We start from the raw sequence: 13680 nt of genomic DNA, 5'->3' as shown, positions 1-13680 counted from the left end.
AGAGAGAGACAGCGAGAGAGAGAGAGAGAGAGAGAGAACCAGGGAGATGATAGACAGAGATAGATAGCTGTTAAACACAGACTCACGTACATTATATACAAATGCATATGGAATGTATACACAGGTACAGTACAGACCAAAAGTTTGGACACACCTTCTCATTCAAAGAGTTTTCTTTATTTTCATGACTATGAAAATTGTAGATTCACACTGAAGGCATCAAAACTATGAATTAACACATGTGGAATTATATACATAACAAACAAGTGTGAAACAACTGAAAATATGTCATATTCTAGGTTCTTCAAAGCAGCCACCTTTTGCTTTGATTACTGCTTTGCACACTCTTGGCATTCTCTTGATGAGCTTCAAGAGGTAGTCCCCTAAAATAGTTTTCACTTCACAGGTGTGCCCTGTCAGGTTTAATAAGTGGGATTTCTTGCCTTAGAAATGGGGTTGGGACCATCAGTTGCGTTGAGGAGAAGTCAGGTGGATACACAGCTGATAGTCCTACTGAATAGACTGTTAGAATTTGTATTATGGCAAGAAAAAAGCAGCTAAGTAAAGAAAAACGAGTGGCCATCATTACTTTAAGAAATGAAGGTCAGTCAGTCAGGCGAAAAATTAGGAAAACTTTGAAAGTAAGGGCTATTTGACCATGAAGGAGAGTGATGGGGTGCTGCGCCAGATGACCTGGCCTCCACAGTCACCGGACCTGAACCCAATCGAGATGGTTTGGGGTGAGCTGGACCGCAGAGTGAAGGCAAAAGGGCCAACAAGTGCTAAGCATCTCTGGGAACTCCTTCAAGACTGTTGGAAGACCATTTCAGGTGACTACCTCTTGAGGCTCATCAAGAGAATGCCAAGAGTGTGCAAAGCAGTAATCAAAGCAAAAGGTGTCTACTTTGAAGAACCTAGAATATGACATATTTTCAGTTGTTTTACACTTTTTTGTTATGTATATAATTCCACATGTGTTAATTCCTAGTTTTGATGCCTTCATAGTCATGAAAATAAAGAAAACTCTTTGAATGAGAAGGTGTGTCCAAACTTTTGGTCTGTACTGTATATGCATCAGTAGTAGTGCAGTAGCACTTCTAGAAATAGTAAAATGTTAACCTTCCACTGCCTTTAAATACAGAGACACCTCCTCATGGTCCGTGTGCTTATTTTACATAAAGTGATGAATTGCATAATCAACACTGACAAATGTAATCAACATAGCTCTTCAGTCTGTGCTGCTAGCAAGGTCAAAACATCCACAATGTGGATTTCTTCTGGTTGACCTTTGTTTTAGATCATATCTGTTGTTCTTCCTGCACTGCTTAATGGAGCTTCCTGTCGTGACCATGGTGTCCTCATATAAATACCTCCTTAGTGCTAATTTGGGTGACTGTACAGTATCAACTGACCTGCAAATGCCTTAGAAATTCGATCTTTCTTCCATTCCCATGGCTGATCATACTCTTCTGGAGGCCGCTCATCATCCTGTGGCAGCCTAGACTCCCGTGGCCGTTGACCAGATGATTTTTCACCTTCAGATTCAAATCCATTTTCTGATGGTTCATATGGTGTGTCATATAAATGTAAGGGTTTACAAGGCAAATCTTTGGATCCCCTTCTGCGAATTTCTGTGCAAAGAAATAAGAAAACATTGACTTATGAATTAATTTCTTTTTTTTTTTTTACATAAAAAGACAAAAAGTGCAGTTTTTACTGATCAAATTGGATGAAGGGAAAATGTGGAAGGAAACCTACAGCATGCAATCAACGTTTTATGCAAATTCATCCAGCTAAAATAGATTTAGAAAAAAACTAAACTATTCACTAGTGTTTCTCACTTTATTCCCAAGTGTAGCTCATGTAAATGGGACCTGTCAGCAGCTCCTCCTGTCTGTCTTATTTGCTATGTAGACCGTGCATTATACATTATGTGTTGAGTACTGTATATTACTCTCTCTCTCCAGTAGACAACAGCTTTCCATACAGAGAGATGCAAGGAAGCATCTGTCTGGAGTGAAGAGTCAATAAGTGGTCGGTCAACGGGGACAGGACTTCCTGGTTTGTGGTAAAAAGCTTATTAGATGCCAGGTAGCTGCTTTCCTGCTCGTCTCTACAAGGGAAAAATCGGAAAGAGCCGTATGTGTAAAACAGATTGCTGTCTCTTGGGAGATTGGCTTCACCAAGAACTTCATTTATTTATTTAACTTTTTGCTTTGTATATAGTACTGCCCAGAAAAAGTGATCAGTTAGGCTTTCTAAAGAGGGAGATGACCGAATCTGCTTTATAGAGGAAAGAAGGCCCAATTAGACTGCACACTTTCAGGCCAATTATCTGGGATATGAATGCTCATTCCCGATAATTGGCCAGTATAATCGCCCAGCCGATGAAAAAGTAAAAGCTTGTTCATCAGCTGACTGGCATCTTTCATCAGGTTGAACAGGAGGTTCATCAGGGTGCCCCATTATCGGCAGCACATCTCCTAGTAAAATCAGGGATGTGCTGCCGATCATCTGTAGAAGGGAATGAGGGAGGAACGCCTGCAGTAGCCGATGGTGGGTTAGCCTCGAAGATTGGGCAGCGTAATACCACCCCAACTCTACTATTCTCATTCCTCCAGGAATAAGATTTAGACAGTTCTTCCCAGTTCTCCAAAACCAGTTGTTAAAGAGCTGGTTCCCAATGCTGGTAGAAGCAGGATGCAGACCAGGAATTCCCCTGTGACCTTCAATTGTATCTGCACCTTCAGGAGTGGAAAGTACCTTAACAAGCACCGACAGGTCCACAAGAACCCTAGGCTCCCTGCCAAACCACACTTTCTCACAACATGCAGGTGATTCTTCCGCAGGAGACCGGGCGGTCCAGAAATTTTACGTGCACCATTGAATGGTGGCAGGGGAAAGGAAGGAGCAACTAAATTAGGATGGTGCTGTGATTTATTTTCTTTCATGAGCAGCATGAGTGGTAGTGATCTGAGGAAGTATAGGGCACTATTATATTTATACAGCACACATATGAAGCTATCATATTCCAGGGCATAGTGTGTGGTATTATATTCAGAGGGCAGAACATGTCATTATTATATTTAGGGGGGGCAGTGGGTGATGCCATTATATTCAGGGGGCACATGAACTTCAGTCAAGTTCTGACATGTGAAAAACATACCCTTACTGTTGGAACTGTTGATAATTATATACAGTAAGAAAGACCAATATTTCTACAGTGGAAGTCCCCCCCCCCCAACACACACTTTTAATCAAGGCTTTTCATGTGTACAGTACTGTATGTATTTAATTATATGTAATTGCATGATAAATATATCTATATAAATCCGTCCATCCATTTCCAAGCACGTATTTCTCGAACACAATTATTTTTGATCACCGAAGGAAATCAAAAGCAATGTTAAATCGCCTGCTTACGAACAACACAAAGCAAATGTTCAGACTTAAACCTAACAAGACCACTAGATGGATCCCAGAAGACCTGCGGCGCAGCTCTTTATATACACGGCGGTGTTCTGAAGAAAGCAAAGCTGATTCAGGAGTTAATTTTTTTACCTACAATGATATCCAGGCACATGCTTTAGAGCAGTTCTGGAATAGTGCCAGGGATGATGTGTGCTCGCTTCCAAATACTCCTCAATCACTGAATGCTGGGTATCGGCCCATACTGCTTAAAACCAAAACATCAATAATGACAGAATTGCTCTGGCAATCCGTCTCATCTTGAAACACAAATGTTTGCTAAGGTTTTCTCCCATGCCAGCAATGTATTAACTAGCTGTGCGCTCAGTAGATCAATATTATTATGAGATGATCCATCTTCTTCAGCCGCTGTAAAAAGAGATTTTCCTCCAACCCACACTGATTACTAGGAGCACAAAGTGGCAAAATACTGTGGAGGAGATCTATCAGGATCGGCGGACGATGTGCCCAATTTATGGAAAGGTGCATAGCTCGTCTTAAATTAGGTGTATCCTCCTGCAGTCTGAGTCTAAATAGAAATCTACGACAGATCAGAGCGGTCGTAGATCTCTGGCTTCATTTGCACGAGAAATTGGCGTAAATTAAGATACATTTGTCGGGGTGGCTGGCCACAACCCCCTTCCCACACCCCCTTTAAGGCGGCATAAAATCTGAAAGATGCAAGCATTAAAAAAAAAGTCACAGTCATGCAGCTTATGACTTTTTAACCACTTAAGGACCACAGGTTTATACCCCCCCTAAAGACCAGGTCCTTTTTTACAAATCGGCACTCCACAACTTTAGCGGTTTATTGCTCGGTCATGCAACTTACCACTCAAATGAATTTTACCTCCTTTTCTTCTCACTAATAGAGCTTTCATTTGGTGGTATTTCATTGCTGCTGACATTTTTACTTTTTTTGTTATTAATCGAAATTTAACGATTTTTTTGCAAAAAAAACGACATCAATATATAAATTTTGCTCTAAATTTATTGTTCTACATGTCTTTGATAAAAAAAAAAATGTTTGGGTAAAAAAAAAAATGGTTTGGGTAAAAGTTATAGCGTTTACAAACTATGGTACAAAAATGTGAATTTCCGCTTTTTGAAGCAGCTCTGACTTTCTGAGCACCTGTCATGTTTCCTGAGGTCCTACAATGCCCAGACAGTACAAACACCCCACAAATGACCCCATTTCGGAAACCCTAAGGTATTCGCTGATGGGCATAGTGAGTTCATAGAACTTTTTATTTTTTGTCACAAGTTAGCGGAAAATGATGATTTTTATTTTTTTTTCTTACAAAGTCTCATATTCCACTAATATTCCACTAATTTGTGACAAAAAATAAAAACTTCCATGAACTCACTATGCCCATCAGCGAATACCTTGGGATGTCTTCTTTCCAAAATGGGGTCACTTGTGGGGTAGTTATACTGCCCTGGCATTCTAGGGGCCCAAATGTGTGGTAAGGAGTTTGAAATCAAATTCTGTAAAAAATGACCAGTGAAATCCGAAAGGTGCTCTTTGGAATATGGGCCCCTTTGCCCACCTAGGCTGCAAAAAAGTGTCACACATCTGGTATCTCCGTATTCAGGAGAAGTTGGGGAATGTGTTTTGGGGTGTCATTTTACATATACCCATGCTGGGTGAGAGAAATATCTTGGCAAAAGACAACTTTGTATAAAAAAATGGTAAAAGTTGTCTTTTGCCAAGATATTTCTCTCACCCAGCATGGGTATATGTAAAATGACACCCCAAAACACATTCCCCAACTTCTCCTGAATACGGAGATACCAGATGTGTGACACTTTTTTGCAGCCTAGGTGGGCAAAGGGGCCCATATTCCAAAGAGCACCTTTCGGATTTCACTGGTCATTTTTTACAGAATTTGATTTCAAACTCCTTACCACACATTTGGGCCCCTAGAATGCCAGGGCAGTATAACTACCCCACAAGTGACCCCATTTTGGAAAGAAGACACCCCAAGGTATTCGCTGATGGGCATAGTGAGTTCATGGAAGTTTTTATTTTTTGTCACAAGTTAGTGGAATATGAGACTTTGTAAGAAAAAAAAATAAATCATCATTTTCCACTAACTTGTGACAAAAAATAAAACATTCTAGGAACTCGCCATGCCCCTCACGGAATACCTTGGGGTGTCTTCTTTCCAAAATGGGGTCACTTGTGGGGTAGTTATACTGCCCTGGCATTTTCCAGGGGCCCTAATGTGTGGTAAGTAGGTAAATGACCTGTGAAATCCTAAAGGTGCTCTTGGGGTATGACAAAAAGCTTAATGGTGCTTTAGAGGGGCAGATTTTCCACTCGAAGATCGACAACGAGCGCTCTGAAAGATCAGGATTTGTTGGTAGCAGACCACTGTACAGCACGGGGGGCGAGCGATGTTGCCGAGGAGATCGCTGCATGTAATAGCAGTGGTCTCCTAGACAAGCGAGCAGACAATTACCGGGAGGGAATGCTTCCCTCCCAACAATCTTCTGCGTGATTGGAGTGTCTAATACACCCTTTAGTGTCTGCTGGCTGTTCCCTAACAGGGAAGCATCCTGGGCTTCTTGTAGTAGACCCTCAATAAATCTCTTCCCTTACCTCTTGAATTACAGCTCTAAAAGGTCAATCCAGGTCAAGAGGGGTTGCAGAGCATTTACTGCATAGGGTCCACAACAGTTTACTTTTAGGAAATGCCCAGAGGACACATGACAGATTAACATTTTTTGTTGAGCTGAGCAGCTCGTTATATTGTTTTCTGGGAAAACATTCAGTAAACTTGTAATTTATATCTCATATCTGATTTTATTGTTCATGAGGGAGGAATTATCAGTGACTGACAGCTATCTCTGTATATACACTTACACAGAGAATACCATCAATCACTGATAATTCCTCTGTGTACAGCTATCAGTGACTGCCAGCTATCTCTGTATATACACTTACACAGAGAATACCATCAATCACTGATAATTCCTCTGTGTACAGCTATCAGTGACAGCTATCTATGTATACACACTTACACAGAGAATGCTATCAATCACTGATAACACCTCTCCTGTTTACAACTATCAGTGACTGACAGCTATCTATGTATACACACTTACACAGATAATGCTATCAATCACTGATAACACTTCCCTGTGTACAACTATCAGTGACTGACAGCTATCTATGTATACACACTTACACAGAGAATGCTATGACTAATAACACCTCCCCTGTGTACCACTATCAGTGACTGACAGCTATCCATGTATACACACTTACAGAGCGTGCTATCACTGATAACACTTCCCTGTGTACAGCTTTGAGTGACTGACAACTATCTCTGTATATACACTTACACAGAGAATACCATCAATCACTGATAATTCCTCTGTGTACAGCTATCAGTGACTGCCAGCTATGTATACACACTTACACAGAGAATGCTATCAATCACTGATAACACTTCCCTGTGTACAGCTATGAGTGACTGACAACTATCTCTGTATACACACTTACACAGAGAATGCTATGACTGATAACACCTCCCCTGTGTACCACTATCAGTGACTGACAGCTATCCATGTATACACACTTACAGAGCGTGCTATCACTGATAACACCTCCCCCGTGTACAGCTATCACCGGTAACATCTACCACACGGACAATAAAAGTCACGGGGCACAAAGATCATCCAATGTTACATACAATATCCAGCATATACACATATTCCAAATATGACTGCTGTATTATATTTATGGCTAATTGCAAAGTCTGTAATGTTCAATGCATAGTTTAACCCTGTTCTGCATCACTGATGGCATTCTCTCCAATGCAGGTTTTTTATGGGTCCTTCTGCCATTTCGTCGGCATCCAGCATACATTAACTACAGCAGCTTCCTGATATTCACTTATATATGTTTCATAGATTGAGATTATTGATGATTGATTCTTCTTCTTTCCAAAGTGATTAAAAATCTCAGCAATGCTTCCTCCCCCTCAATGTCTGCCAACTTCTCATTATGGATTTAATCATTACGTATAACAGCAGGATGACGGACAATAGTCTCTAACTAAAGCTTTTAATCACTCAAAGTGTTCATGAAATAGTCACTCCAATTAAGGCCCTGTGATTGAGAAAACAACATAGTATCCCCAAGGTATATTCCACATGTAGACAAGTCAGCAAGTCTATGCAATTTAACCAAATTGAGCATTTAGTATACAACTCCTTGTGGTGGTTAAATAGGTCATTGAAGGTAATGGCCAACTCTAATTCTTCTCAAAGCTACCATGAGAATCGCAATCAAAAGTAAACCTTCAGTTTTCTGAGTTGTCTAAAATATCATGAAACCATAAATGTATAGTGTATAAAATTGCCAGAGTATGAATTGTTGGACTTATGTGTTTATTGTATTTGTTCCAAAGGTGCCCAGGAGACTAATTCTTGCCCTCTTTTTTATGGGGAAATCGCTAAGAGCCCTACATACTCCAGCAGTTACACACTGTTTGTTTTATTATCTGTCCCCTATAACAGTGATCTAAGCACCCTGCAGCCTTAACAGAGACCTCCACAGAACCTTGACCCCTTAACTGTGAACTCCACAAAACCCCCCTCCTTAAGGCCTCTTTCACACTACCGTTTTTTTTTTCCGTTTTGCGGGCCGTTTTTTGCGTTGTGTATACAGAACCATTCATTTCAATGTTTCCGCAAAAAAACGGAATGTGTTCCGTATGCATTCCGTTTTTCAGTTTTTTCCGTTCCGTTGAAATATAGAACATGTCCTATATTTGGCCGCAAATCACGTTCCATGGCTCCATTCAATTCACATGGGTCCGCAAAAAAAAACGGAACACATACGGAAATGCATCCGTATGTCTTCCGTTTCCATTCTTTTCTGAACCATCTATTGAAAATGTTATGCCCAGCCCAATTTTCTCTATGTAATTACTTTATAATGTATATGCCATACGGAAAAACGGAACGGAAAAACGGAACCGAAATGGAAACACAACGGAAACAAAAAAACGGAACAACGGATCCGTGAAAAACGGAACGCAAAACACTGAAATCGACATATTGTAGTGTGAAAGAGGCCTAACTGTGACATTCATAGTGCGCACCTCCTTGACTGTGGCCTTCACAGTGCTCCACCCCCCTTAACAGTGTCCTCCATTGCTCCCTTAACATTGATCTCCACAGCACCCTGTCACCTTAGCAGTGACCTCAACAGTGCCCTGCCCCTTAACTGTGACCTTCACAGCCCCCCACCCCCTTAACGGTGAAAAATGTCAATTTCATTGACTTTTTTGGGTTTTTAACGGCCATGTTCAGAAAAATGACAGTCTATGGGTGTATTTATACTGACCGTGAATAATGGCTATCAAAAAATAGGACATGTTCTGTTTTGTCCATTTTCACGACCAACTGCCTTCATACAAGTGAAGAGGGCAGTTTTTAATGGGCATTTGTCAGAAAAGCATCTGTTAAACAAAGGCCATGAAAAATTTACAGTTTTTAATGGTTGTTTTTCATCCCTGTTGTGGGAATATAGTGTTACTTTGACCATTTAGTAGTTACCTTTAGTTAAAAATAACATATTACTATACTCAGCAGCAAAGGAATGTCATATTTTATGAAGTGCTGTATTTCCCGCACTATAAAACGAAACTTTTGGGGGGGGGTAAATGTTAATGCATCCTATGATGCAAATACTAATGAGAACTTCCATTATGGAACAGTACAGTAGGACCAGGCAGCGGTGAATTTAACAAGTGATGTCTCTATTCACTGCACTCTGGTCTTCTCCGAACGCCGCGCTGTACCCCGACACCATACAGCATAAGCACACACTATGACCTGACGCTGTGCATTATCAGGTCAAAAAGCCACTCTGCAGGAAGAGTGCTGGATTTCCTGAGTGGAGCTGCTGTCCAGAGCAGGAAAGGTAAGAGTGCTGATTGGGGATCGGATTTGAGGTCTGCTGAAGATTGGGGTCTGATCTGAGGTCTGATGGAAAAACTAGGTGCATCTTATGGTGTGGGAAATACAGTATATTAAGGAAAAATATGTAATAATGTATCCGGTTAAAAAGGGCCATTTTATTATTTTAGTAATTTTTTAGTCTAATATGCAGTGGAAACATTGATCAGGACTTATGGAACAATAATTGTAGTTTGCCCTTTTCATGGACATAACTATGTTACAGGATATGTACACCTTTGGGGGCAATTGTTTTATTATTGCATTGCACAGATTTTGAGCCAAAAATATATTTTTTAATTGGTCTTCATTAAAAATGTGGCCTCCTTTTTTCTGTACAGAGCCGACATGCTCTAGAAGCATCCTTTGAATTTTCTGTATTTTCCATCATTTGGGCAGCTGATAGGCTCCTTATCTCTGCTCTCTGACATTATAAACACTCAATATAGCTCAGTTATTATCTTACTGATAATGTGGCTTAAACAAGTGTTTATGACCTGAGTAGTTTAGAGATCAGGTTAATTAGATGACATGCACAAAGTGGAAGTACCAGTCACACAGTTAGAAAAACTGTTAACCCTTTGTGACAGAACAGCTCAATATTTTTAATAAAGACCAAATGAATAATGATTTTTAGCCAAAAATGAGTAACATGCAATCATAAAAAATTGCATGTTACATGCATGGTGTACATGGCCTTTAAAGTAAATTATTTTTGGAAAAAGATTATGCTCTCTTTCATAAATGAAGAACTAATCCCTTAATGCTGGCATAAATATAGTTTATATATCCAGATTACACTGTACAGGCCTTTAGAGGAATCTAATGAAATAGTAGGCACAATGCAACCATTATTGCTTGTTGTCATTCATATTCTCAGAAACAAAATCTTCAATTCTCATTTTTTGAATGTCAAGTGTATTAACTGCTTTATCTAATAGAGATGTCATATCATGCATGAGCAACCTCTATTCTAGTGAAGGTCTCATGCCTGAACAATTCAGACCGAAAATAATCTGCTCAGTATGGAAAACTGGAAGTGTGCCAGAACCATCAAACTATTATCAGACTCATATGGGTTATAAGACAGTAGGTGGTGCATGAAAGACAGCAGTTATAAAGGAGTACAACTGAAAGAAACTAAGATCAAATACTTTACAACATTGATAGTATACCTAGAGCATTTGATTTCCAGAAAGTCTGAGAGACTGAACATCTGAAATATTACGTCAGACTAGAGACCAGATTTGCCTAGGATCAATTGCATCTCTTGTGAACTGTGCATTCCATAGTAAGACACACCAGAATTTGCATTTCTGACCACTGTATTTTCCCAAGAAGTTTTCCAATAAAATCCAAGATTTCCTTGGTGTCTCCTTGTGTTGGGTGCCATACTATGAAAAGGCCTGTGGGGGAATAACCATTTCCTGCCACATTACCCTGACTGTAGCACCCAACACCACTTTTGGGCTTACTATAGTTTGCTACTTTGAGATCTACAATTTGCAACCAGAAAACCAAGCTTTTTTGGCTAAGGAAGGACATCACTTTCCAGATACTTTCAGGCATGGGGAGCGCCACCCAGATATTATTTCCAACAGTAAATGCTGATGAACACTCTACACACTAGGGGGGAAACAGCAGTTTTCTGCAACCTCACCCATCATTATTGCCCAGAGGAAGAATTTGCACAGTATGTGAGACGTATTTATAAAATCACAGATGCTACATTGAGCATTGATGATCATTATGTTTTCTTGTACAAAGGGTCTTCTTACCACCATTTAAAATTATCCTGCCATGGTTGCACCTAACCATTTTTCATTATGATCTTGGTTTAGGATTATAATCCTAGTTTACACATGAGAACTCCTAGTAGAAATTATAAATAAATAAAAAAATAGTAAAAGCCATTCGTGGGCTACAGAAAATCTGTGATGGTCATTGGTCAAAAAAAACAAAGACTGTTTAAAAAGGGTTTTCTGAAATTTTCTAATACTTTTTTTTTTATATTTCTTTATTTAGTTTTCTTATACGCAATTACAGAAAATAAAAGATTTGACAGTCCCGAGTCCAATTACATCAATACAACTTCTGCCAACCGTCAAACAATAATACATTAAATGTCCCATTGTACAGATAATAGAGTAGGGATCAATACAACATCTTGTTGGTATTGGAACCTTCACCAGTTTTCCCATTCCCTGCCATATTGAGCGGGGGGGGGGGGGGGGGGGGGATTGGAGTGACTATTGGCGATATCCACCAAGATAACCACCGTTGGGGGGGGGGGGGGAGAAATGGGGAGATAAGTGTGGATTGACAGTTGGAGATAGAGTCCGATTCAATATGGCAGGGAGATTTTCTAATACTTTAATACTGATGACCTATCCTCTGGGCCCCTGCTGATCAGCTGTTTGAGAAGGCAGCAGCCCTTGCAGTAGCACAGTAGCCTTCTCTCTGCTCACCAAGCACAGTGCTGTACAATTCATAGCAGCTGTGCTTGGTATCACAGCTCAGCTCCATTCACTTCAATAAGACGCACCTAGGCCACGTGACTGATGAAAGTGACTTCACATGACATATAATAAACTTAAATAAGGCCGTGGCGCTACCACGAGTGCCTTCTCAAACAGCTGATTGGCGGGGGTCCTGGGTGTCGGACCGCCACCCATCAGATATTGATGACCTATCCAGAGGATAGGTCATCAGTAGTAAACTCTTTACTACCAAGAAACTATGTTCTATCTATTTCGGAGAAGCATGTTATCCAGACATATATAGTTCATATAGTTGTTAAAAATTAAAATATTAAGTTCATTTTTTGTGCCCCCTCATAAATCAGCCTCTGCCCTCACATTCTGCTTGTCAGTTAACCCATATTCATTACACAAACATTTTGCACACATTTATGCTTTCTATGTATCAGAATGCATATATCCAGTTCCAGGGATTACCGTTAGGAGACAGTTTATAACTCATTTTGATCTTAAGTTAATATGTTCGGTATGTTATGCAGTTGATAAGGAGAACGCAGTTTATACAATACAGGAATGCAGAACAATCAAGCATGCCATGCTGGTTGGCAGCAACGATCTGCAACACCTCCATAGGGCCAACTGCTCACACAACATCTGCCAGTAAATCACTGGCTGGTAATGAAGAGAGATGTAGCACACAGATCACTGTCCCGGGGAGAGCACAGAAATTAAAGTATGCAATGAGAAGTGGAGTGCAGCAGTGGCAGAACTACAACGTATTTACATATGATCAAATATATTACACTAGATCATATATTCCCAAATCAACCAAGGTAAACCATGCTGGAAAGAGGAATATAGAAAACATTAGTTAAGCTTCAGAAAACACAATTTGTTACCAATAAATTCCTATTTTCTTATATACCAAAATATCTATTTTTTGTCAATGTTTTATTTTAATTTTTTTTAAATCAAATTTTATTGAAATTTCAATACACCAAATATGACAAAACAAACAAAAAAAAAAAAAACACCCCAGTTCACTAAAAGGAAACCTAATCACCCACCTTTATCAGCCCAACCTACTATATCACCCCTCAAGAACAATATACATAGCATATATCGCACAACTTACGCTACGTTTTAAAAGGATAACAGGAATCAAGTTACTGCAAATTCTTGTATATACAATAAAAAGTAAAGGGACACTTCCATAAAAATGTCTGTCTATTAACAGACAAATCTGTGAATATACAATGTTTGCTTTTGTTTTGTTTTTTCAAAAAAATAAAAAAAATGTTTTTAATGTTTTTATGCATATCATTTTTGAAGTCACTCCATGACTACCTGCCACCATGATCAATCTGGTTAAACCAAGCATACTGCCTGTTAGGGTTGATCATAGTGCATTCGGCAGATGCCTGGCTCTGAAATCTCATGTTTGCGCTGGTGAGATTTCAGCAGCACATGGGCACTTGATCTCAGGAGGCTCTCCCTGCTGAGATCTGTACTGTGCAAGCGCTGGGGATGTCAGTCTCCTCCCGGAAGAGAAGACACTAGATTTTGATGATCTAGAAGTGAAGCCAAGATTCTTCTGTTCTCAGAATAGTGCAGATCTCAGAAAGGAGAGTCTCCTGAGATCAACTGTGCATGTGGCGATGAACTCTCACCAGCCCAAGCGTGAGATTTCAGGGCCAGGCATCTGAACAGTGGGGAAGCCTGGTCCTGTCAACTTTGTTGATCCTAAGGCTAGTAG

General features: G+C 39.9%; 1 protein-coding gene across 1 annotated transcript in view; it reads right to left on the bottom strand.

Moving 5' to 3' along the window:
* SHF (Src homology 2 domain containing F) overlaps positions 1-13680 on the bottom strand; it is a 338508-nt gene that overhangs the window by 167531 nt on the left and 157297 nt on the right. The window contains exon 3 of the mRNA XM_040413828.1: positions 1413-1631. Coding sequence (XP_040269762.1) covers positions 1413-1631 — 219 coding nt within the window. The remainder of the gene's footprint in view (positions 1-1412; positions 1632-13680) is intronic.

This window comes from Bufo bufo, chromosome 1 (genome assembly GCF_905171765.1).
Source record: "Bufo bufo chromosome 1, aBufBuf1.1, whole genome shotgun sequence".
In the NCBI taxonomy this organism is placed as follows: domain Eukaryota; kingdom Metazoa; phylum Chordata; class Amphibia; order Anura; family Bufonidae; genus Bufo; species Bufo bufo.
The sequence above is the reverse complement of the archived record's forward strand: the minus strand, read 5'-3'. Positions and strand labels throughout refer to the sequence as shown.